The following is a 27,618-nucleotide window of genomic DNA, read 5'->3' on the forward strand; positions in this document are numbered from 1 at the left end:
TGTGCCGATTCGATGTTTGAAGTAGAAATATTTACATTATGAGAGATGATAATAAACTCGATGCTTCTAATTTTTTGTAAGATCTTTGTTAACTTCTTCATTTTGAACCAAGCAGCGATTTATGTCACGTTGGAATCGTAAAGCCCTTTCAACGTTTGTGTCATTTTGTATAAAATGATTACCCAGCTTTCTTCGCAAAGCGAGTCCTTCGCGGATGACTTTAGCAGTGAATGTTACTACTGGTACTAATCCTCTTTATCAGATTTGTCAGACTCACTTTCGCAAATTAAGTTAACTAAATCATCCTCACTTAGTTCTTTATCAGCCATTAACTCTTTATCAGCCATTAACTCTGCGATATCATCATCAGTAAAATCACCAAAACCTTCTCCGCCCAATGAATGCGCCATCTGTACTATCTGCGAATATTCATCATCATTAACGCTGAAATGGAATGCTCATTTTTGACTACATTTGGCCACAATTTTTTCCAACAGCTACGAGCGTTGTTTGCTTAATCGCAGTGTATGATAATATAAAATTTGTAAACTTTAAAAAAAATAAAAATTGTAAAATTTTTCCAAGCACTAATAACTGTTAAAGATTCATTGTTCTCCATTTGTTCCAAAATATACAATATGTAAAGGCACGTTTTATGTACAAAGCTTGAAAAGTAGAAATTACGCCTTGGTCCAATGGTTGTAATAATGAAGTTGTATTTTTTGGTAAAAATTTTACTTCAACGTTCTCATATACTAGATATTGTGGGTGACCCGGCGCATTGTCAATTAACAAAAGCACTTTAAACGACAAACCTTTTGAACTTAAATATCTTTTGGCATCTGGAATAAAAAAATCATGAAACCATTCAGTAAACATTGCAGCAGTAGCCCACGCTTTCTTATTAGCCCAAGAAAAAACGGGAAGACTATTGATGTTTACTATAGGGTGTTTTTTTTAAAGGTTAGGTTTTAAAGATGAAATAAAACGTATATAATTTAATGTTATGGCTAAGAATTTAGCTTTATTATAAAGATAAGGGTTTGCCATTATGTTTTAAAAATGATTTCGGGCAAGTGGCCGCCGCGGCTGGCTCGAATAAATTCTAGTCGAGAGGCCCAATTTTCGACCACTTTTTGCAGCAATTGGGGCCGTATGTCAGCAATAACGCGCCGAATATTCTCTTCCAAGACGTCAATCGTCTCGGGCTTATCTGCGTAGACAAGCGACTTCACATAGCCCCACAAGAAATAATCCAGCGGTGTTATATCGCACGATCTTGGAGGCCACGCCACAGGTCCACGGCGCGAGATAATGCGCTCACCAAAAGTTTCCTTCAATAAATCGATTGTTGCGTTGGCTGTATGGCATGTAGCGCCGTCTTGTTGGAACCAAAGGTCGTCCACATCAACATCGTCCAATTCAGGCACGAAAAAGTCATTAATCATGGCTCTATAGCGCTCTCCATTGACTGTAACATTATGGCCGGCTTCATTTTTAAAGAAATATGGACCAATGATTCCCTCTGCCCATAGAGCACACCAAACAGTGACTTTTTGAGGATGTAACGGCGTCTCAGCAATGGCTTGTGGATTATGTTCACTCCAAATGCGACAATTTTGCTTATTGACATACCCATTCAACCAAAAGTGAGCTTCATCGCTGAACAAAATTTTCTTGTGATGCGTCGCGCGAACCGAACCATTATTTTCGTAATAAATTTGCACGATTTGCAAACGTTGTTCAGGTGTAAGTCTATTCATTATGAAATGGCAAACCAAACTGAGCATAAATCAAGTGACAGCTGTCAAGAAGACCATCTACGAAAAAAGTAGTGCCAACTTGAAAACCTAACCTCTAAAAAAACACCCTTTACTTTAAAGGCACGGGGAATTTTTGATTTGTTAATCACTAATGGTTTCATTATATAATCTCCTGAAGCATTGCTAAAGAAAAGAATTGTTATGCGATCTTTTGCCTCTTTATGACCACTGACCGATTTTTGACACATAAGTCCTTCTAGACATTTTTTTCGAGAACAGCCCTGGCTCATCAGCATTGAAAACCTGATCAGGGGTGTATGAATTGTGGTTAATAATTTCTGCAAAATTTGCTGGACATTCTTTGACTGCATCTACGTCGCCAGAAGCCAGTTCACCATTTAATTTTAAGCTGTGTCAAATGTCTTATTTTAAATCTTTCAAACCAGCCAAGACTTGCCAAAAAATGTGGCTTCTTTTTAGTTGAAGAAGAAGATGGTAATTGCTCTACAATTTTTTCGTAAATTCGTAATGCTTTATTCGTTATAGCGCCCTATCAATGGGTACTCTTTTTGGTGTTTGATCTTCTATCCAAAGCATAACCGCTTTCTCCATTTTTTCCGTTGCGAAATTTCTGGTGTATGATGTTGTGCCCATACTCGTGGTATTACCAGCTGCAACACTCTTTCAAATTGTGTTTTCATTTGTTCTAATAGTTCTTATTGTAGCTTCGTTCATGCTATATGATTTTGCAACATCACTACTCTATCTCACTTTCGTAAGCGATCCGAAATTTCGATTTTAGTTTCTAAAGAAAAAGCTTTTCTTTTAACTTCTTTCCTCATTATAAGCCTTAATTTTTTTAATTTATGTTAATTTGGCTGTGATTAAAGTAAAATTCAGAGGGGAAAATGCGGGAAATTTTTGACGGAAAATTAAAAACTTTTATTTTTTATTAAATATTTATTTCTTTATTATATTCTGAATAAACCTTTATCGAAGCATAAGAGAATTCTACCTAATGTTTATTGGGTAACTAAAGAAAATCAAAAAATTATATATTAAAGTAATTGTTTTTTTCATTTATTTACAAGTGCTAAGCGCCAAATAAGAACAAAATTATACCTTAAACTAAAAACCAATTGTTTTAATTCATTTTTTTTTAAATTTAATAATTAATTTTTATTCAAATTAATTAATTAATTAATTAATTATGTTTTTTTTATTTTAATTAAACCTATTTGGTAAATTGCCATCATTTCCTTCCAAAATTTCCCGCATTTTTTCCCTCTAAAATTTACTTTAATCACAGCCGTTAATTTATAACAATCTAAATTATGCCCGCACTTGTAATTTACGAAATTGGAAAATTAAATCTTTCTGAAACTGTAAAACTTTCACTCAAATACAATTTTCCGTAGATAAAACTTTAATTTTATGCGAGCCAGCTCGGGATTCCCGTGGGATGTGTACACAGCGGACGTGTTCAATCACAGTAGCATTTAATAGAGTGCGATAAAAACAAAAACAAAAAAACTTATTTGGAAAACCGTGTAAAAGCGAAATCGTGTAAAACAAGTACCGTGTAAATCGGGGGATAGGTGTATTCACTTGTTCTGAAATATCTTCAGTTGTGTTTATTTCTTACTGAATATTTTTTTGTGGGACATTTTATACGAATCTAACAGTGTAGTCTGGTTTTTGGTTCAAATTTTGTGTCATGGAGATGTGCTGGAGGCAACCGCCGTAGCCGAATGGGTTGGTGTGTGACCACCATTCGGGAGTGCGTTGGTTCCAATCAATCAAACAGCAAAATGAAACAGTTTTTTTCTAATAACGGTCGTCCCTTGGCAGGCAATGACAAACCTCCGGGTGTATTTTTGTCATGAAAAAGCGTCTCACAAGAAACCATTAGCCACACAGAAATTGATTTGAAGTGTGCAGATGGTGAGAATCTAAACCTGACCAGTGAATAGTAATTTGAACAACTGGGAAATAAGAATCTAAAATCAAAACAGCTCCTAGATCCGAAATTTGATTAGAAATTCTGTGATTCAGAGACTTGGACTTACGACTTAGACAAATTTTAATGGGTAAAATGGGCTTAGCTTCTATCATTGCTTGAAATGAAGGACCCGTTCGCAATGAATTAAAGCGGAGAAAATGTAGCATTTTGATTCTTTGAAAAAATCAGTAGCTTATCAGAAATTCGAAGGGAAGCTCAGTCATAGTCTTTTAGGTCTGAAGGAGAAATAATATTACTGGTTTAACAGCAAGCTGATGTTGGTGATTTGAATTTCAGTAGTGAAATATTGGTAAGTCTTATTTATGTTTTAGAAAATATCTATTCTTTATTATACTCCAGAGAATGTTTGCTGAATTAAATAATACGCAAAAGCTATTTTTTCTTCTTATACTCGGGATTTCTAACGCAGAGAAGGGGCTTCTCTTTCTCAACTATTACCAGCAGTTACAGCTTACTTTCGGGGCTGAAGCGGCTGTAGCCATTCGTGCGATGTAGACGCCAGACATTTCTTCACTGCACTATGTCTGTGACACTGTAAGACTTATATGTTGCTTAGAATATTCGCCAGCGATCTTTCCCAATCTTATCTAGAATCTTTTTCTCGAATACTCCATTAGCCATTTCATCGGAGTTTCGGTGCCATAAAACAGACACGGAATTATGGTGAATCCACTCATTAAAAAGTATGGTTTTCGTTAATCGAGAGATCACTACGAGGAGCCTCAATAGCCTCCTAGCCACCTGTTATCCAGAAAAACCAATCCTTTAACTTTGCTAAGATTTCAAATCTATATGCCCCACCAGTGACGTGCGTGCCGAGAAGCATCTTTTCATCTCAGAAAAAATTCTTCAGCTACCAAAATTCAATCTCCTTCACGTTATTATTTCGCTTGCATTGCTTAAAGAAATCTTTCTTGAGACGAATATGTAAACTGCAACAAATACAAAATGCAATTTGAAGTTCGGCATTAATCATACGCACTGTTGGCCTGCAAGTGAAGCAAGCGCTTTCAGGGTCGAAAAGTAATATGCAACTCATCACTTTGCGATTGAATTTGTGAAAACGTTGGCAAAAGCAGCAAAAAGTATTTAGCCACAGTCTCGTTCACACTCACGGCACCCCTAAAAGCACAGGCTCTCTTTGTACGTATACTCGTATGGGGCTTCGTTTTCTTTCGAATCGCTTAGAGCTTCACAATTTGTGGCAAGTATGCGTACAACACTTGAAGCATTGTAACAGGTAACTAATTATAAAAAGAAAAAAGTTGGTGCATATAATTAATGTAAAATGCAAACGAAAATGAAAAGTTTAATGCATTTTGAGATGCGTTGGCAAGTCAATGCTGCAAACTTCGCCAGTTTGTGTGTGAGCGAACCGCAGAAGAGTGCAATGGTGAAGAAATGTGGCAACGAGAATGCTGTGGGTGCAAGTTTGGCGGTTTATGAGCTGTTGTAAGAGTACTTTGAAGTGTTTATGAATTTGGTTGGCAAGTGAGCGGTGCACAACGGGGGCATGTGTGTGAATGTATGTGAATGTGTATGTGCTTTAGGCGGAACTGAAAAAACTTCGAAGAAAGTAATTTCTCTATCACCACACGCACGCTGCACAAAGGACATTTTCATATTATATGAATTGTGCGTGGGATAGTGTCTTATGTAGACAGAGCCTTCTTATCATGGACATGAATGCCATAGCACTAATACCTTGGAGTGCGATTTTTTTTTTGCTTTGACTTGACTTGAAGTTTTATTACTTTTATTATACAAGGTGAAGTCCAACAAGACTCAGCTAAAATAGAAACGACAGGGGCTTTGTTTTGATAACTTCGAGTTTATTTATTCAAAATAGTCCTCTCTGGCCTCAATACACTGTTTTGTGCTATCTAAAAGCTTTGCGAAAGAGTATTTCAGGTCACTGGCCGGAATGTCCTTCATTATGTCGGTAAAAGTCTTTTGGATGGCCTCTATGGACGCAAAACGTTTTCCTTTCATGGCCATTCGCAATTCTCCGAATAGATAGAAGTCACAGGGTGCCATATCAGGCGAATACGGTGCCAAAAAATCAGTTACAAGAGTGGATGGGTGAGATGGTGCATTATCATGCAATAAGCGCCAGTTTCCTCCTTCGCGGTATTCAGGGCGAATTCGACGAATTCGATGCAACGAACGCTTCAAAACGCCAAGATAGAATATTGCATTGACGGTTTGGCCCGTTGGCACGAACTCCTTTTGGACAATTCCCTTGGAATCGACTTGATTTTTGATTGCTTCAAATGCGATCTTTTGGATGGTGGCCTGTCTGGGGCCTTCGATTCGGCACTTTGACGCTTAGTTTCAGGTTCATGTTGGAAATACCTAGTTGTATCACCAATGATAATGTTGTAAAAGAAGTTCTCGTCTTTTCTCACCTCTTTAATGACGCCTTTCGAATGTTGAATTCTGAGCAATTTTTAGTCTTCAGTTAACTTGTGCGAAAGGAAATGTGCACAGATCTTTCGTAAGCCCAAATGATCAGTTAAAATGCGATAAATCGATGGTTTGGAGATATTCAACTCCGATTCCATGAATTTCAACGATGATTTCGGTTCATTTTTGATAAATTTACAAACAACTCCGATGGAGCTTTCGGTGACTACTGATTTTGGGCGGCCCGTATGTTCATTGTCATTTATGTCCTCGCAACCATCTCTGTAACGTGTACCGGGTTTGATTGAAAAGTAATGAGCCTTATTTTTTTAAGCAGTTTTATTAAACCTACACATGCTTATACAACTAATATTCTTCAAAATAGGACCCTTGAGCGTGAATACACCGCTGGTAGCGGTCCTTCCACTGTAGGAAACTTTTTTTAAACTCATCCGCCGGAATCGCGTTCAATTCGGCTGTCACAGCTTTTTGGATCGCCTCGATGGAGACGAAACGCCTCCCCTTCAGCTTTCTGTTGAGGCGCGGGAACAAGAAGAAGTCCGGAGGGGACAGGTCTGGGCTGTACGGAGGGTGGGGAAGCACCGGAACCCCCATCTTGGTCAATGCAGAGGTGCAGAGGAAGGCGGTGTGCGCCGGCGCATATCGTGATGAAGGGTCCAATTGTTGACGAGGTCGGGCCGAACCCGGGCGACGCGGTTTTTCAGCCGAAGGAGCACTTCTCTGTAAAATGCCGCTGTAACAGTGCTTCCTGGAGGTACCAACTCTTTGTGGACGATGCCTCCAGCGTCGAAAAAGAGGATCAGCATGGTTTTGACCTTGGATTTCGACGTACGCGCCTTCTTGGGTTATCGTCCTCCCGGCCTTCCTTGAACGACTTGAGCCACCGTTTTACCTGGGCACTGGACAGAAATTGGTCCCCGTAAGCCTCCTTGAGTAGCCCAATGGTTTCGGTACTCGTTTTGTTTAGCTTTACGCAAAATTTGATCGAGTAACGTTGCTCCAACGATCGGTGCATTTTCGCCACTGCAAAATCCTAACACACTTTTAAAACAGCTTTCACGCGCGGAGCGATGTTGACTGCACCGCTGTTGCCAATGAACTGGGACCGGTTTCTAGTGGAAGGGGAAGGTCCAACGATCATTTTCTCCCACCAGCCGATTCTGTTAAGCGCTTAGCAGACGCTCCACCAGGGAAGGCTCATTACTTTTTAATCAAACCCTGTAAACCACTCATAAACTCTGGAACGAGATAGACAATCATCGCCATAAACTTTTCAGTCGTGTCTATTTTGCACCTCACCTTGTAGAAAGTTACTTTTAGGTAAGTTTGGGTAATGGTGGCATTGAATTCGCTCTAAAAAGTATTTGCTTGATTGAATCTTTAATTTAAATGAATGCAGCTTGGATTACCCAAAAGATAAATTTATATTTTATTTTATTTACATTTGTGCTCACAAGGAAAAGGAACAGCAGATGAATTTTCATGAGGAGCTTTTTTATAGCAGAAATACTCTCGTAAATTTGCCATTGTTGGGCATGGGCATGGGCACATAGTACGTCTTGAAACCGAACACTCCCAACTTATTTTATGATAATTACGCACAAAAAACTATGTAGAGACAAATTCTTTATTTCCCGATGGTACAAATTCAACGACAAGATACAAAAGGAGAGACGATTTCAATAAGTGACTCCCATTTGCCTTGTTAAAAAATCAGATCGATGCGAAAACTAATTTCTTTATAAAGTGAGTGTATTGGATTCCATTGTAAAAGAAACAAAAATAAACCGTGGCTAGTAAAGTTTAGTTTAAAGCGAGCGACGTATGCCCAATATTTGCCATGTGGCTGAAATGTGTGTAGTTTAATTCACTAGGCGAAATAAAAAGTTCTGACCATTGACCGCGCAAAATTAGTCAACCAATTTGGTTTCAAAATAACATTTTTATTAAATAAAAAAAAAATATTTTAAGTGACGGAAATCTTTATTTTAATCCTTGCTTGTCTGTTTAAATACAGGGTTGTCCATATTCGACGGACCCATGTGTTTTTTTTTAAATCAAAGAAAAACACAATTTTTTTGATGTTGACGATAATAATCATTTTATTTGGTTCAAGTAGATTTGTTGACATCACTCTTTGAATATGATATCTCTCAAATGGCCGCCTTGAGCCTGTACGGCGTATTGTGCCCGTTTTGCAGCATTTTCCATAGTTTTAGCTAACATTTCGGCTTGAATAGCGGCTATTTCCTAACGGATGTTGTTCTTGAGCTCTTCTATGCTCTTTGGTTTATTAATATAAACCATTGATTTTAAATATCCCCACAAGAAGAAGTCAGGTAGCGTTATATCAGGCGAATGCGGTGGCCAGTCAAAATCGCCATTTTTCGACATCAAACGACGAGGAAACAATTTCTTCAAAAAAAAAAAACGATTGTGGTGCGAGCTGTGTGTGGTGAAGCGTCGTCTTGTTGAGACCAGAACTGCCTCATACACTTTCGACGAATAATTGGCATCACAAAAGTGGTTATCATATCGCGATAACGCTTCTGATTGACGGTAACAGCTTGACCATCTGCATTTTCGAAGAAAAACGGCCCAATAATCGTTTTCGCACTAACGCCGCATCAAACAGTGACTTTTTCGTCGTAAAGAGGTACTTCTTGAATTTCGTGAGGGGTTTTAGTGGCGTAAATACGGCAATTTTGCTTGTTTACCGTCCCTTTCAATAAGAAATGAGCCTCATCGGACATGATGACTTTGTTCCAAAATTGCTCGTCATCTTCAGCCATTTTGGTGACTCTTTGGGCCCATTCCAATCGACGAGGCTTGTCCGCAGGCAACAATATTTGCGTCAATTGAATCTTATACGGGAATAAATGCAAATCAATCCGGATAATTCGTTGTACAGTGGTCCGAGCAATGCCCAACTGCTGAGAACGGCGATTATGGGATGTCCTTGGCGACGTCTCAACACTGGCCCGTACAAGAGCAATATTCTCATTCGATCGCCTTGGTCGGTTTTGATTTGTCATCTTTGGATTAGAAAGAGCATCGAAAACCAGTCGAAAACCTTTCCTACAAACGTTTAATGGTGTTCTTAAAACGCGCACTTTTCACATTATTTAATTTTTTATACGCACGTTGAATTTTCACGATTGACTTCTTTTGTTGAATGTAAATTTTAACAATTTGGGAGCGCTCGCGTGGCGTGTATTGTTCCATGGTGAAAATCTGCTTGGACCGACGCTTCCAACGCGGTATGTCATTAAGCGATCTGACATCTCTGTCAAAAGATACAGGGTTGCCAAATGGGTTCTTCGAATATTGGCAACCCTGTACTAGAGCTGACTACATGGAATTATAGTTTTTTAAGCGCCTTTCATTTGATCCCACATCTTCGTATACTTTAAAATTGTGATAAGTTGCTTTTTTTCCACTAAAATTGAGATGGCAGTGCCATAAAAAATTGGTTTCAGATCCAAATCCAAATGCATTTTTGCATCTAAAGTATTTCTGCAATAAATTGATTAAGGTAGTAATCTGGTAACTTACACGTTTTTTGAGGCCATGTTTGGGACATTTTTTGGAAGGGAAAATAATATTCAATCGGTTTGATTTTCTGATATGTTATTAAAGGTATCAGAAGGTGTACAAAAAATTTTTTTTTTTTTTAATATTTTGATACTATTTTGGTACACTGCAGCAAGCGGCAAAAAAAAGAGGTACAGTGGCTGACCGGCGTGATTTCGTCACTTGTGGTCATCTGAAACAGAAAAAACAAATTGCTTATTAATCAGTGTGCTTGTCGTTCTGGCGGGTAGTAAGATCAAATGATTTTGACAAAAAATACCAAAATGGCGAACTTCGTAAGAAAATTGCCTTTTTTTAAAGGGGAAATCGGACTAAAAAATGGAAAGTTAGGGACGAAATAAATTAAATCTACTACCCGCCAGAACTATTGATGTGTAAAAAAACATATCTAAATTTCAGCTCAATCCGTTAGATAGAAAATTTGTTTTCACGACGGCCAGCCGGAAAAGCGTTGTTTTGAGAAAAATTGATTATTTATAGCGCGCGCAAGTCGATCCGCTCTCATGTAGGTATGTGCTATAATTTCGTCAATATTTCGAATTTCGGTCTAAAATTTGTACAGTATATTACCAATATATCCCACTTTCAAAATATGTAAAAAACCGAAATTCGAAATTTTCAAAATAAGTTACCAGACTACCACCTTAATTACTTTTAGTCTCCCTGACACTAGGTGGGTTGCCAATATCGAAATCTTTCTAGTGCAGAAAACGGAATTTGCTTCACTATTTTATTACATACTTTTTTATGTAATTGTGCGATATTCACAATGCGCTTCTGAGCAGTCCAGTACAACTTAAGCAGCCTTTTGTAGGCTGCTCTACCCAATAATAGGAGACTTTTCCAGCAGGCGTAAATCTGAGCTGCCAGGCGTAGTGAATGCTATCGCCCTCAGTTTGGGTGAAAGCTGCAAATTATTACATAACTGCTCTCTACCCCCTCGCCGATGAAATCTGGTTAGCCACCATCCACCGCACACATTTCCCTTTTGCTGTTATTGTTGTTATTATTGCAACTGTCGCCTTCGACTTTTTATTGCTGGTGCATGCACTAATTTCAAATTTGCGAAAATTGTCTGGAGACACAAAAAAAAAGGTAGTAGTGAATTTCAATTTGAAAAGCGCGCGCATGCGTCCTTCAGCCATTTTTATGTATTTCAGGGGAGTTGTGACACCACAACTTCTCTTGTTAAGCAGGCGACTCAGACTACGCTAAAACGTGCGGATGTGGTTTTAAATTGAATTTCAGGCGACTGTGTTCTTCACTTTTATTTTTATTTTTTTGTTTTTAATTTTCTTTTGCACTCAGTTGCACTGCGCTTGTATGCCTTTCTTCTACACTTTGCTTGCCGTGGTGTACCTACAGATGTAATTACTTTTGTTTCTTGGATGACTTTGGCGGCTCGAGCTGCCTCAGACTCCTGCGAAAAAGCCAGCTTGACTCACATGCGATTAATTAAAATGCGAGTGGTTGGTGAAAGGATAAGGCAGCTACATACACACACGCATTACACGAATGCAAGATAATGGAAACAGTGGATAAAGCAGCATTGACAATGGCCAATGGCCGAAGAAGGTCATTCAGAGCGTGTTTTTCGCCTCGAAAATTAGGCCAGTGTTTTATTGGTGTGCACACATCCACCCATTCAGGGGAAGATAAAAAGTAATATATGTAAATGCATGTATGTATGCAGGGCATAGGCCACGTATATTTCTGTATATAATCCCTTTCCCCAACGCGAGCTGGCTCTTGTTGCTCCTCCATTGCATTGTTCTATTTATTAATTCTATTTAAAAGTGTTATCACGTTTACCTGGTTTTTAATAACTTAAATTGGCTTTCTGCGGCGTTGATTTATGAGTGCGCCGTGCAAGGTTGGCTTGTCATGTGTCTTCTTATGGTGCGGAGGTCTGTGTTGAGGTGTGCGCCATACACACTACACGCCTCTCTCGCATATCTGCAGCAGTGAATGCGAAAGTAATGTTAATAATATTTCATACAGCGCAAGTACTTAATAATTTTGCGCCACACATCTTCTCATGTTGCTATTAATAATTAAAAAACGCAGTCATGCATTGAAGCTGTAACTTATGAACAGCTCAAAGGGAATGCGGGAGTGACAAGTTGTCGGAACATTTGCAGAAAACAAATGATTCATTTTTAGTATAGGAACACCAAAGACAAAAACAAAAAACAAATACACTTCGAAAGTGATATCAACTACACCACACCACATTTTCACAAAGGCCACTTGCCCTTTTATTGCTTTTAAAGGTGATAGGTAGTGATCCGGTGCAATCATAAGTGTCGAATGGCATTATTTCTCTCTTCGATGAAAGCCAAGGCGCATCGAAACTCTGCCTGGGCCGACGGGATGGACAAGCAAAGGAACCGTTAAACGAATATTCGTTGAGGGTAACATCCCAGTGCTGTTTTGCAGTCTCACAGTCGCGTTCTTGAAAGTAAGACTTTGCATGGGTGTCATCCCTAGCTTTAGAGGTGGGAGTGAAATAGCGTATTTTTCGTTCGCCGAAAGAGCTGTTACTCCTCAATTACCTACTTAGTCGTAAGCAGGACTGATAAGAGATATGCTCACTTGGATTGCAAGGCTCATGTTTTTTGAGCGTTCACGTTTTTTGAAAAAAAAAAAACAAATTTTTCGAATTTATTTGGAAGTAGATGTTAGGCTACTTGTTCGTAGTTTCAGAGCAATCGGCAAAAGTTAAGGGTATTTTTTTCATTTGTTTCCAAAACAGACTAAATTTTACTATCACAAAAATACATAAACAATTGAAGTAAAATTAAAAAAAAAATGTTTTGGTATAATGTAAGTATTTATTATTTTTTTACCTCAGGGAGGACTCATTACATCATCCCAACGGTGACCTTCAATAGGAATTTAGAGGAATGAAGTAAGGGATTTTATCTTTTTTTTGTTTTGCAGATGAGGTTAAAATCAAAAATGTCAGAAACATCATCAAAGGTGCCGTCACATCAGTGGTATGTGGGGCATGCTCCCACTAACCCCATAGCATTCCTCCCCTCTCGGCTCATTCCATCGTGGGACTGCTAAATGCAAATTTTAGCAAGGGGAGCCCGTGTTTATGCCTTTTAAACACACCAGACACACAGACCTGCGTCTAGGTTCCTCTCTTAATTGCGTATTGGGATTATAAGCTATCGATAGCATCCATTGGTTTGTCACCAATGGGCATCGGAAATTTGCAATATCGTTACTCGATATCGACTTGTTGTTTGTTTGAGTTCGTTTTAAGACTTTACCTCATGCGTTCGTGCTTGTCGTCTGCTCGTGAATACAGTCATCCCCACTGGAGATCTGTTTCAAAAGGGCTTTTTTGGCGAAGCATCGGGACATCTGTTGGGTTTTCTATATCGGTGGTATCTATTCACTTTGCTCCCCTTCAAAGTTTCGCAGTTTTATTAATATCCTTGCTGCCAGTTGGTTTACTGCTTCCCATTTTTCTTTTGAGTTCAGCATTTGCGTTACAAGGTTATCTGGTGTGGAGACGTCGCCGAGGGCTTTTGCGAGCTCGAAGCGCTCTTCAAAAAATCTGGCGCAGTGAAAAGTCACGTGATCTTAGCACGTTCAGAGTAGCATATGCGTACAGAACAGTATCTGATGATGTCTTCTGCGTTATAGCGAGTAAATTTCCCCTCGATATACGAGCAGAAGAACTTAAGCGACTGTATCACTCTCGTGGGCACAAAGCAACATCTGGCGATAAAATAACCGAGCTCGAACATACATTAGCAAAATGACAAAATAGATGGGGTCGCTCCTTTAAAGGGCAATGGACGTATAAGTAAGGGACTTTAACTAAAAAACTTCGACCCTACAGTCTACACAATGGATTGTGGTATTGAAGCAGGTATATATTCTCATAAACTTAGATACTTATTGCAGACTTCTCTTTTAAGGCAATATCGCTCTTTCTTCGGATAGCCAAGCTGCAAAGCAGGTGCTGGATTCGGTTAAAGCATCATCTAAACCAGACGTCATGCAAAATTAGCAGAACGTCATATCCAACCTACAACCTCAAACAAAAGTGCACATTGATAAACATGAAATGGCGGGATATCTGGCTGGGTTTAAGGTTTATAAGTAAAATTACTAACTAAATCAGAGTGACGTCAATAATGAGGAACAAGAAGTGGTCACAAACATGTTTAACTATTTGGTTATGCTATGTTTGACAGAGAACATATTCAGTTGTTGGGTACAGCTAATATTACTCTTAGGCTGCTTACTGATTACAATCAATTGCGCTCTTAAATGCACGTATTAGGTCTGGGTACTGAGACACCTTGAGTACAATGAAACTACGTCGCATATTTCGTATAAATATCCGGTCTTGGTCGGGCAGATATTGAAATACTTCAACTTCGGAATGGTCGAGCAACTAATTGTTGGAAGTTCTTCTACAACGATCAGTTAAAGTGCTTTAGAGAGACTGGACGGGGTTGCTATTAGTTTGATCAGCAAAGTTAAATAGCTTAGCTAGAAGAGGCATGTTGACGCAGCCTTGCACAAAGCAACAAAGGCTATAATGATCTGCAAACGTCTAGCAGGAAAATCCTGGGCCTGTAGCTCAAGAATCTTGAGATGGTTGGTCGTCATGATAATAAGATAAGTAGCGGTCGCTTGCATATCGAGAGCCACTCTCCCGACAATGCGGGCGGCACTAACTAACTTTCAGCGCTTAGCACGCGTGTGCATCACGGAGCGATGCTGACTTGCCCTAGTTTGGGTGGAGGGGACGCTTGAACTGACACCGCTTCGTCTAGTTATTTAGCAATCAGCCAAGAGTACCCTGTTGAATATTACCAGGGAAGGCTTCGGTAGAGGAAAAGTGATGTCATCTAAATACATGAAATTGCTGAGTCTACCGTTCCCACTTGCCCATGGTAGGTCATCAAATTCGAAAAGAAGTTGAGACTACAAGTTAAACTGGAAAAGGAAACTCCAGTGGTGTACTTTGCACAGAAGGCTCGAAGGCAGCAATAGGCATAAGCGTCGGATTATATGACCCCAGAACCAAGCGTTCTGTGCCGATGGCTAATTTGCCAAACATCTTCCGAGCGGAGATGAATGACATCTGGCTATGTGCAGAGGCAAACTTCTGAGCGATAGTTAGGCGGCACTCAAGGTTCTGTCATCCTGTGAGACTAAGTCCCCACTGGAATTTGAGGGTATCGAGAAACCGAATCTATTAGGAACGCATAGTCGCACCCGGCTAATTTGGGTTCCAGAAACGAAGGGGAACGAAGTAACGGGCGCATTAGCGAGAAAGGCTGCGGCCTTGTCAGTAATAGGACCTGAGCCCTTCCTTGCTATGGGACGTCTACGCAAAATTACGAAGAAGCTTAGCAGTGACGAGCTAAGGTTGAGGGAGGTTAGCTGGCACCGAACTAGGGTTAGGCCAGACGAGAGCCTTACTGGGAGGGTACAAAAAGATATAGGTTTAAAACAATCATAACCCTGAGAATGCTCACGGGCATTCCCAAAGGCCACTGGAGACTGCGTGGTCAGCTGTATATGATTGGGATATGGTCCACTTATTATTTTCGTTTGTGCGACCAATCCCAGAAGACTATAATGCACCTTCTTCTGGTATCTCGGTCCAATCCAGCCAGAAGAAAGGAGCATACGCTCAATACAATCCCGCTTTATCTTGAGTTTATTACGGAAACTGGGTCTGGATGAGGTTCTGTAATGCGTACAAGGCATAAAAAAATTTGAGGCTGACTTGAATGTGAAGAACAACTGTACCCGTCCAGTTAGACACAATAAATATGGGTTTAGTATGCTGATTGTTTTGAGCAAAAATCTACACAACTTAATGAGGCAGACTATGGGGGCCACCACTCGGAATGGCCATTCCCTGCATTCCTTCCAGTGTATTTCACAGTGCATTCCTTGGAGAGTATTTGGAGTGCGGGCCGACAACCAAAATGAGTGTAAGCGCCAATTATTATTATTATTACTATGAAAATAATTGAACAATATGCTTACCAGCCGGGCAAGCTGACGGAAATTCCCATACATTGCCTTACGACCAAGATCTAAAAGGCGTTGGCTGGTAAGGAGATTGCCCCAAGTACTTCGGTTGACATCACGGGGGCATTCGACAATGCTTCCTTCAGCTCTATTGAGGAAGGCATGGTTAGAAAGGAATTGGATATACTAACCATAACATGGGTTCTCGATATGCTGAGGAGTAGAACGACAATCTTTGAAACTGGGCCAAAAAGATTATGTGTCAAGTCAACCCAAAAATGCCCCCAAGGAGGCGTTTTGTCACCGCTCCTTTGGCTATTGATCATTGACGAGCTCCTACAGAGCTTTGCTGACGATTTAGTCATCATGGTTAGAGACAAATATGACTCTACTATAATTGATCGTATGCCACTAGCTCTCGACATTATGCAAAACTGGTGGCGGGAGAAAGGACTTTCGTTAAATCCGAACAAGACTTGTGTGGTACCCATCCGAAGACGGAAATTAAGTCTAGGGACCCTTAAACTAGGGGATACCAATTTAACTCTATCTGGGGACATGAAATATCTGGAAGTAATCCTTGATAAAACCTTGACCTTGAAAAATCATTTATCGCATATCACAAAAAAAAAAGCCTTGAGAGCAATATACGTATGCCAAAGGCTGTACGGTAAAACATGAGGTCTGCGGCCAAAGATGGTGGCATGGTCTTATAAGACAATAATAGGGCTAATGATCTCCTATACCTCTCTGGTATGGTGGCCAAAAGTAGACTAAAATAAGACTCAGGTAACACTTAACAAGCTATAAAGAATAGCCTGTCTGAGCGTTACGGGAGCAATGCGAACATGCCCCACAGCGGCTTTAGGAATGGTCATTCCTTTGGAATGGACACATTCCACTATATCTTGTAGCCAAAGAGCCGACAATCTAAGGATTCCTAATCTATTTCATCTCAAAAAAGGCAATCTTACAAGACATGTAAGGATTCTGAGTTCAATCCTGAGCTCTCTGTGTTTGACAGTTCACGACAAGATGGAAAGGAAACTAGAACTCTCCAAGAAATTCAAGTGCTCATTAGTGACCGCTCAGCGTGGAGAAACAATGAAATATTCTTAAAGCAGGGCTCACAGGGTGTGGTTTACTGATGGGTCCAAATGGAAGACGGTAGTGCCGGAGCTGGAATAGTCGGACCACATTTTAAAAAAGCAATTGCATTGGGGTAAACCACTTCCATTTTCCAGGTGGAGGTCTACGCCTTAGAGCTGTGTGCCAGAGAATGTCCAATATTAACATTCTCTCTGACACTCAAGCAGCTCTAAAATCGCTGGATAGCTTCTCATTCCAATCAAGGCTGGTCTGGGAATATTTTAAAATTCTCAACACCCTAGCATCAATAAACTTTGTTACCTTGATGTGGGTGTCGGGTCATGAGGGACACGAAGGGAATGAAATTGCGGACACTTTAGCGAAAAAGGGGGCAAGCACTCCCTCCATAGGTCCTCAACCTTTCTGCGGGGTAAATAACAGCTTCAAAAGTGCCTTTTTGCTTGAGCAGCAATAACTAGACCTAATCGATTACTGGAGAGCCCAATCGGGCAGGCGGCAATCGAAAAGACTCATAGATCCGGAACGGATAAAGGCAGAAGCAATCCTTAACCTAAGCAGAAAGGCCACAAAACTTTACACTGAACTACAAACAGGACACTGTAATCTTAATTTACACATGAAAAAGATAGGTGTGATAGAAAACGATTCCTGTAGACTCTGCAAAGAGGCACAAGAAACAGCAGAGCTCGTTCTATGCGACTGCCCAGCAGTGGCACGACGCAGACTAAATTACCTGCGAAATGGGGCTATACATCCAAACCTCCAAGTAGATAGTTTTAGTATTTATTAATAGCCTAAAACTGTTCGAGTAGGCTGCATGGCTGCACAATAGATCTATTCGGGTCGCAGTGCACAAGGTAGGTAGGTAGGTAGGGTGGTTGTCGTAAGACACACTTAGACCTTCGGCAGGTCCATTGTGATACCACTGGAGCTTATCCTTACTCTACGTGTTCCCTTTCAAACCATCCGGTTGCTTTAATAAACGAGCAGAGCTTCGTTAGTTTTAGATGGGCTATATCCGCTACATCGGTTAGAAATGCTGTATCGAGGGTGCGCAGCCTTCTCCTAGCTAGGCTTTCACACTCACATAAAAGGTGTCTGACTGTTTCCTCTTCTTCTGTATTTAGACAGCTTCTACAGAAATCGAAGTAAGGTAGTCCAAACCTTCTAGCGTGGCTGCCTACTAAACCATGACCTGTTAATACACCTATCATTTTTCTTATAGATTCCCTGTTGAATCTTAGCAAGATCTTCGATCGACCGCTGTTCCAGTTCGGCCATGTCTGTCTGCTTAGTTCGCATGTTGTGAGGATTTGCCAGATTGTATTTACCTTTTTGATGGTTTCCCTGTCTATAAGTAATTTACAAGTGGCTATAGGCATGGGTATCAGCGCCTTATCCGGTTCGAGATCAAGCGTTGTACCGGCTCTTGCAAGTTCATCCGCCTTACAATTTCCTGGAATGTCCCTGTGGCCTGGTACCCAGATAAGGTGCACCTTGTAGCACTTAGATACGTCATCTAGTAGTTTAAAACATTCTAGAACTGTTTTTGACGAGTGCGTTTTTGATTCCAGCGCTTTTATTGCTGCTTGACTGTCCGAGTAAATGAAGACTTCATTTGTGGATAATACTCTCGTTTTTATTTCTTTACGCCTCTCTTTTATGGCAGTGACTTCCGCCTGAAATACACTGCAATGATCAGGTAAGCGAAATGATTGGCATACTCCGAGTTTGTCGGAGTAGACTCCTCCACCTACTTTGTTATCCAGTTTTGAGCCATCTGTGTAGATGTTTAAGTCATTTATCTTAACAATGAGCCCGTTATCCCATTCCTCTTTGGAAGGAAATACTGTGACGAAGGATTTATACAAATTGATGTCCTTGGTCCTACAGAAATCCGTTGTGTTGCGAATGCAGGGGAATTGTTCTAAAATTGAGGAGTGTCCTCTTTGGTTCGTTCTGAGTAGGCCGATTTCTCTTAGTCTGAGAGTTGCTTTGTCAGCTGTTTGCTTACCGTACTGCTCTATTGGTAAAATGTTAAGCATGATATTTAGTGCATCTGTGGGTGTGGTTCTGAGGGCCCCGCAGATGCAAAGACTGGCCATTCTTTGTACGTGTGCCATGGTTCTTTTAATGTACAATTTTGCACAAAGGGCCAATCAATAATCTATATATATAAAAGAAAGTCATGTTAGTTACACTATTTATAACTCGAGAACGGCTGAACCGATTTGGTTGAAGATTGATGGAGAAGTAGCTTAGAACCAGGAGACGGACATAGGATACCTTTTATCCTATTCGACCGCGTTTCCGTGAAGTCACTATAAAATGTGATATAACAAAAACGCAACTGATATGGAATAACAAAACGTAAATGACAGCTAAACGTAATTTTGTCTATGGTTAAGTAGAAAATTTGATAATATAAATTTTGTCAGAAATATATAATCACAGTAATTTGTATTCTCTTTGAATCATCATTATAAATGCCGCGACCAAGATGATCGAATCTTTCCCGACAAAGCCGTAATGCAAGAAGGATACGAAACATTGCGGATGTGCGTTCTACCGATGCTCTTGATCGTATGTATACAGTTCATCCAAAGAATGATGCATGCTTCTATTTGCGGTTGTTGCTGGTAAATGTGCGTGGGCCAACGTCATTTGAGTCACTACGGACTGTTAATGGTACAATATTCCCAACATATCGTGCTGCATGTGAAGAACTCAATTTACTCGAAAACGATACCCATTGGGATACGACAATCGTTGAAGCCATTATCTCTGCATCTCCGAGTCAGATACGCACATTATTAGCTATCATCATTTCGACATGCTTTCCATCTAACCCATCTAACCTATGGCATAAATACAAGGATAATATATCAGAAGATATTTTACATCAAATTCGTGTCAGTTCCAGAAATCCGGATCTTGAGATGAATGAGGAGATACATAATCGGGCTTTACTTTTGATCGAAGACATGTGCTACCTTACGTGTGTTATCTACGGCGCTATGTAAAGAAACTTCAGCTGACAACAAACATGAGAGTTGCATTACTTAATGATACATTTACTGAAGATTTCTCTGAGCAATTACTGACTATCGGTAATGATCGAGTACCTGTCGACGAATCGAGCGGATTGATTTCATTTCTTCAGAGGTTCTGTAACTTTGTCTCATCGAAAGACGAACATATAGTATCAATAAAGTATTCCCAAACATCATTAATAACTACAAAAATAATGAATGGTTGAGTGAGCGAGCAATTTCAGCGGCTAAGAATAAAGATGTAGATGACCTAAACTACATAATTCAAAATGATATCATTGGAACAATGCATTCATTCAAATCCATTGACTGTGTAACAAATGAAGATGAAGCCACCAACTATCCAATTGAATTTTTAAACTCTTTGGATGTGCCTGGCTTACCACCGCACAATTTACGCCTAAAAGTTGCCTCCGTAGTAATCATGTTTCGAATCATAAGCCCACCAAAACTTTGCAACACTACGCGTTTGGTGGTAATTAAATTTACGCAATGATACTCAAAGGAAAATTCGAAGGTGAAGAAGTTCTCATTCCAAGTATCCCGATGATCCCAACCGATCTTCCGTTTGAGTTTAAAATACTTCAATTTCCGATCCGTCTTGCATTCGCCATGACCATTAACAAATCACAAATACATTCCTTGAAAGTTTGTGGTCTGAATCTAGAAAATCAATGCTTCTCACATCGTCAATTAAATGTGGCATGCTCACGGGTCGGAAAACCATCTGCGTTGTTTGTTCTCGCACCTGATAATAAAACAAAAAATGTCGTGTATCCCAGGGTGCTTAACTGAAGAGTGCAATCTATTAAAGCTTCATTGAAATACTTGATTAATAAAAAAATTAACTTAATAAAATTAAAAATCTGCTTTTTAATTGCCTCTAAAGCGGGACAAAGTTCGATGGGTCAGCTAGTAATAATAATAATGGTAACAATTTTCAGCTTATCAACTTAAAAGAGTTGATTGTGAAATTCCCAACAATTTTATATATAAAACTGAGTTGGTGTGATTTGCGCAATTTATAAAAATAATTCCATTCTTTAAAGTCAAATCATGTCCTTCTCGGAGTAGAACTAGCCGTATAACTTACTAAATGAAATATAAATCATTCGCTTCTCAGCCGGTGCAGTCCATAAATCCTATTTCGCTGAATGCGTATGTTGCAGCTCCTCATTAAAAATGGTAAGAAGTACTCAATTTGTATTCTTAGTTTAATTTTTGAATAAATTGCTAAAAAAGGTAGCCCTTCGCAATAAATAAAGGTTATTTGCCAAAGCTCACATAATTCATCATCCTACAAAATTTCTATTATCATTTATCTTTCCTCGTTGAAATTCCTTAGATCTTAGACACAACATAGAAGTACTTGCAGTAATGCCTTTCAAAACCTATTAAAATTTCAAAAAAAATCAAACTGCTAAGAAGCCATTTGGATCATTTATTTTAGAGAGAAAATTGCAAACAAGCGCCAACAAAATTAAAGAAATTGGGAAATTGCAAAACAAAAATAAAAATGGAAATGAAAATATATTGAATTTTATTTGAAGAAGAGTAAAGTAACCAAATCAATTGATCGAAAGGATAAAAGACGTGCGCTATGTATGTAGGGGCGGGCTAGTCGAAAAGTAGGAAGCAGTGATGAGTAGCTTTAACACACTTACATATATGTACATATATATACAAACACATATACATACGTAGTTATATTCTTCAAAAAGAGTCTCATACATGTGCATATGTACATATGTATTGCATAAGCATATCTGTTGAAGTAGCAGCCCATTTGTAATCATAAATAATTCTAAGCTTACTTAGAGAGCAAGAAAAAAATCGCCGCTGATAAAAAACAGCAAAGTAAAGTTGGATAGCAAAATGATCTGGGCACGCTGCAGAATTGTGCGACTCAATAAGTGTACACGAGGGATGTTAATATTAGCGTTGATTCACGGTCCCCAGCGTTCGGGATATTTTTTAGAGACTCCCGAAATTTTTCGATTTACACCGGGATAACACTTTCTTAAAGTCATAAAAAAACCAGTGAGGTTTTCGGCATATTTTTTAGATAACCAGGAAATTTCGGGATTTATGCCGGGATATCAGTTTTTTATAAAACTACGCATTAAATTTGTATTCACTTATTTTATTGATTTTAAGTGATTAACAAAAAAGCCATCGAAATCGATAATGTTTTCTTAAGTACTATATTTATTCACATAAATAAAAATAAGTTATAATAACTTAAAAACACTTCTTGGACAATACATAAATTATAAATTATATTAATTTTTAGTCTTGAAATAAAAAATCATGGCTATCGCAATTCATGTAAAAATCTGCCTTAAAAAGAAAACTTACGCTTTTACCACCTCAAAAAAAAAAAAAAAAAAAAAATGCCGTTCTAGCTTAAAAATATTTATTTGCAATAAAAACGTCAAACTATCTTATTCATTATCCTTACGGAAACACTCAGGACACACCATAATAGCATGGTCCAAACAAAAATACTGTCGGCAGGTAGCACAGTTGTAACGCGTTTTTCGGTTTTTCTTTGAGGAACAGTATCCACAGCGACCACTTTTATTAAACGATGTTCCAGAAGTCTCGGGACCATCTATTTTACATAATTCAAAGAGCCGAAGTTTGATGGTTTTAAGCAAGGAACTATTTAGAGCTCGACGACGAAGTTTCGAGTTAATAAGATCGTACGACAAAGATTCAAGAAAGGCTCTGCGGTTAATTTTCTTGCTAGGATTATTTTGTACATGTATTATGTATGAATTTATACCCGCAATATTCATAAGGCTATAGAAAATAACCATGGGCCATCTATTCGTACCTCGAGCGTTTCACACATTTTATCTACGGTGTCAACCCCACCTTTCGTCATATTATAGTCCATTATCATTTCTGGTTTATTAGTAATCTCATTGATTTCAACACCAGCATGCATGCTCGATACAAGAAGCACGTTTTTCCCCTTTTCGGGAACATACGAAACAAGACTGCAGTTGCCACGGTGTCCGAACAAGCTGGATTTTTCCGCTCGTCCTCTTATCTCGGTGAATTGTTTGGGTAATTTTTTCTTATTTTTCCTTATTGTCCCAATAATGGTCAGCTTGTGCTTAGATTCAAGTTTGTCCAGCAATGGGATACTAGTGAAAAAGTTATCGCATGTGATATTCCGGCCAGAATTGTGAATACTTTCGCTTAGTCGTACAACTAATTCCATGGACGAGTTATCAACTTCATACGGGCCACTAGGTTGCTTTCCTACGTAAACTTCCATTTTCGAGGTATAAAACATTTTGGCATTTGTTAAGGCGTAAATTTGTATGCAATATTTATTTGGTTTTGAGGGGATGTACTGCCTGAAGCCACAACGATCTTTAAAAGCCTCCAATTTTTCATCTATTGTAACAATTTGGGATACACTGTAGTATTTTTGAAACGCGGCTACAACTTCTTCAAATAATTCCCTTATTGGAGCTAGTTTATCTACGGCAGTCCTTTCAGCTCGCGTGGCTTTATTATCAAATCTTAGACAACGCATTAATAAATAAAATCGATTCCAGCTCATAGTTAATCGAAATATCTCCGGATTGGAACCATCTGTTTTGAATAAATCTTTAGCATTCAAGCGACTATTTCTCCTAACTCCAGCAAAGATTAAAAGGCCTAAAAGGGCTTCGATTTCTATGTTGTCTGTATAGGTTCAGTCGCTTTTTCTTGAAAAATTAGGTTTTATGAGATCAATATGTTCATTAGTATACTTTACAATACGATTTATAACAACTTCAGTAAAAAATAATCACCAAACCTCTCCTATTTCCTTCAAGTTTTTTGCTTCTTTTCTAGGCCCTGGCAGTTGAGTGACTATATTCCTAGCGAGACGTCTTACACGATTTGACGGAGCATCATTATTCCACCTAGTGTGTCCATCTTTACCAAGACATAAATTTTCTATCATCTATCTCATTCAACTCCTCGTCGTATTCTTCATCATCTTCTTGCTCGGTATCATAACTTTCTACATCTCCTGCAACAAAGTCTTCAACGTTGCTGTCATTTTCATCCTCATAATCAGAAGTCGAATTTTCTTCCTCCAAAAGTAGTTTGATTTGCTCTTCATTCATTATAATGTTAAAAAGTACCTGCAAAATAGAAAAACGTAAAAAATAAGAAAGAAACAAAACACAAAACAACTGCTTTAACTTTACAAAAAATTACACATATACCCGCGTCGGTCTCACAGACTAATTTTTATAAAATTCACCAACACGCCTGTCTAGTGCAAACGCCAAATTAACACTAATATAGAGCTTGCAAGAAAAGCGGAAGCTAGCAGTAAATTCAACTTTGTAGAGTTTCTGGAAAAACAAAAATTTACGTAAAATCATTTTCTCGGTCTCACAAGCCAACGCGCGGGTATAGGAAGGTTAAATTCTGTAAAGGATCATTTTATTTCAAGTTATTTTTATAGTTTATAGAGTATTTCAGTTGTATCCAATTGTATTGCACACAAAATCCGTCAAAACTTTGCAGATATGATAAAATTTCCATTTGCTCTGAATAAGCAATGTTGCACGCTTAGCTATTTTGTTGCATGTCCAAGCTCTAAAATTCTGTAATTTAAATAAATGTCAACTTTCTTTCTATAAATTATGCTGGGATTCATATAAACAAGTCCCATGATAATCCCGGTATGCCAGGATTGACGTTCCTAGTGCACACACATATGCACATGGTATGCGCATAAATTCATGCACACATACATATAAATATGTATATGTATATATATGTATGCACATACTTAAATGCTTCTTCATATGATGGCGCATACAACTATGTATGTGTATGTGCTTTAGCTCCAGAAGCGCATTTCAGTATTAGATATTCAGTATCCTTCGTTATCTACACACTTCCTCACAGCAGTGTTGTTGTTGACTGCTTTCTGTTGCTTGTTGAGTTGCTGAGTGAGTTGGCGAAAGGGCAAATTATGCTTTGAAATCCATTGGCTAGTACACAGGTGCACTCACAAACACACTTACACACACACACAACTATGTGTGCGTGTGAACCTTGCAGGGAATACTTGTAACCGGTGAGTGAAAGTTTTAGTTCACAGGTAATGCTATTTTGGACAAATGTTAAGCATTCTTGTAGGTACCAACTCTTCATCAATTCAAAAGAGAGTAAAATTAGGTAGTTTTATTTTCGCTTTATTTAAAAATATAATTCATTGATTATTTTTGTATAACCTAAGTATTATTTTTCGCAGAACATAATTTTTATTTTTTAAAAGATTAATAAAATTTTTTTCGTACTACACAGTGACTAAAAGCTCGCTATAATCCATCTGCCGCACTCCTTATTTCGATCCGTTTATAAATTCTGTGAAGGCGAAGATTCAAACAAAAAATATCAGACGCTAAGTGAAAAAAAATATAATTTGGGCTGTATGAGACATTTCGTAATTCAATTCGTAAAAAAACGCAAGATTTATGGAATAACTTTTATATATGGACTTTTTACCATAATAATGCACGATCTCCCATTCCACTCCACGAACCCATTCTTAGGCAAATCAAACGCAGAAAGTGGCGATGGATAAGTCACACACTGAGAAAACCACCAGATAACATCACGAGGATAGCACTTGACTGGAACTCGCAAGGCAGCAGAGGTCGCGGTCGATCAAAAAACACTTGGCGAAGGTCGATGCTGCGCGAACTAGCAGATGCCGACATCTCATGGTGCAAAAACAACAACACAGAACCGTGCAAGATGGAAAAGACTTGTCGAGGCCCTATGCACCCGAGAGGAGTGAACAAGGAAAAAAAAATCCACGATTTGCTACCAGTTGCATTCGATTTCGCTGAGTCAAAAAAAAAAAAAAACACAACAAGCGGATTCCCCAAAGCTGATCAACCGAAACATTGAACGAGAGCGAAGCATCCGTACATGGCAGGAGGAGTGGAAGAACTCTATGAATGCACGACAGACATATCGATTGATTTCCAATATTTCCAAATCGATAAATAGAAACATGGACAGAAGACTTCTACTTGACCCAAGTACTTAGAGGACATGGATGCTTTAAATCTTATCTGCATAGATTTAAGCATAAGAACGAGCGCTTTTTGTGACAACTTAGTTGAAGATGCATAGCGTGTTTTCTTTTCATTTTGAGTTCGAAAGCGAGGAATTGCGTATTCAGCCAATAATGGTTAGTAATCCACTAGGTCATGCACTCAAAAATATGGCAAAAGTAGTAATTATCAAACTGCGTCGCGCAAAACAACACCGCAGATATTCATGAACTGGCAATAGGTCGTTCCCACTCCTGTGAAATAATTTTGTTTTCAGTTTTCTTGTTCACTCCACTAGGGAGCATAGGGCTTCGACAAGACTCAGTCTTGCGTTGGTTTCCTTAATCGATGCTTTCTGGCAGGGTAGGTGATTAGCCTGCCGCTACCTGTCTTAAATGTCGTTGCTCAGGAACAACGCCTTTTAACTGTTTATAGCACCATCTGTGTTTCACATTTTTCTGTCAGAAGGATCACACAGATGGTTGCCTGTGAAGTAATACATTACGGGTTCACTGTGGGAGCTGGGGTGGAGAGTGATCCGTCTTTGGCGATTGGTTTTCCTAATTTCTTGGAAGCCAACTGGCAAACAAATGCTTGTGTACCATTCAGAATTTACTGTTCTGCGTTGTTCTAGTGGTACGGTTGCGACATGCCCAGTTTTTCCGAAAAAACAGGCGACCATTTGCTTGGAAGTGCTTCGTGCGCGAACAACTTTTGTTGGATTTGGCTCATCTTGAAACACCCATACAGTCAACTGCTGTTTACTTTCGGGCTCATACGCGTAAATCCATGATTCATCACTTGTCACGATGTCATAGACGTGTTTCGAAGCCCCGCGATCGTATTTTTTGAGCATTTCCTTCGACCAATCGACACGAGCCTTTTTTTGAGCGATTGACAAATTGTGTGGGATCCAACGCGAACAAATTTTTTTGACAGTCAAATGTTTATGCAATATTGAATGTATGCTGGTCCCACTAATGCCTAAGATTGTCTCAATCTCACGATAGGCCACATGACGATCTTGCAATATCAGTTCACTCACAGCATCAATGGTTTTCGGAACAACAACTGATTTTGGACGACCTTCACGAAATTCGTCTTGGAGTAAACTACGACCACGATTGAATTCACCATACCATCGATAAACACTGGTCCTTGATGGAGCTTCATCGCGAAAAAATGAATTGAAAGTTGTAAAAAATAATCGCACTAAAATGTTCACGATTTAATTCCATTTTAGGACCGAGATGAATCTTTTAAGTTACTGTAAACAACACAAATAGCGCCGGTATTTCAAAACGTTCTGAGTACGTAAAAGCCAAAAAATGTCAAACTTTGCGATACATTTGTCAGTTGTCAGATTGCAATACCAGGGTTGCCAATCTATAGAAGGCATCAACTAACTAGAATGCAAAGCTGGTTCCGGAAATTTCATTTAAAAAATATTTTGATAAATGAGTTTTAGTATAATATATAATAGCCAACTTACACAATGTCTTCTTACCTTGCGGTTTTGCACATTCTCATTTAAAGGA

General features: G+C 39.0%; 1 protein-coding gene across 1 annotated transcript; it reads right to left on the bottom strand.

Moving 5' to 3' along the window:
* Positions 1 to 245: 245 nt before the first annotated feature.
* Positions 246 to 24,124, bottom strand: LOC128855315 (uncharacterized). Its single transcript, XM_054090121.1, has 2 exons — positions 23,937 to 24,124; positions 246 to 444 (listed from the first exon to the last, which is right to left on the bottom strand). Exons 1-2 carry the CDS (start codon positions 24,122 to 24,124, stop codon positions 246 to 248), a joined length of 387 nt encoding a protein of 128 aa, XP_053946096.1.
* Between the last annotated feature and the right edge of the window lie 3,494 nt (positions 24,125 to 27,618).

The sequence above is a fragment of the Anastrepha ludens genome, chromosome 2, assembly GCF_028408465.1.
Source record: "Anastrepha ludens isolate Willacy chromosome 2, idAnaLude1.1, whole genome shotgun sequence".
Classification (NCBI taxonomy): domain Eukaryota; kingdom Metazoa; phylum Arthropoda; class Insecta; order Diptera; family Tephritidae; genus Anastrepha; species Anastrepha ludens.

What these genes read in the sequence shown, in the direction of transcription:
- LOC128855315 (XM_054090121.1), bottom strand. Translation starts at nt 24,124, where the DNA reads ATGAATGAAGAGCAAATCAAACTACTTTTGGAGGAAGAAAATTCGACT. An exon ending in GATAGAAAATTTATGTCTTG is followed by an intron (nt 445 to 23,936) that starts GTAAAGATGGAC and finishes ATTCCATTTCAG; the next exon opens with CGTTAATGATGATGAATATT.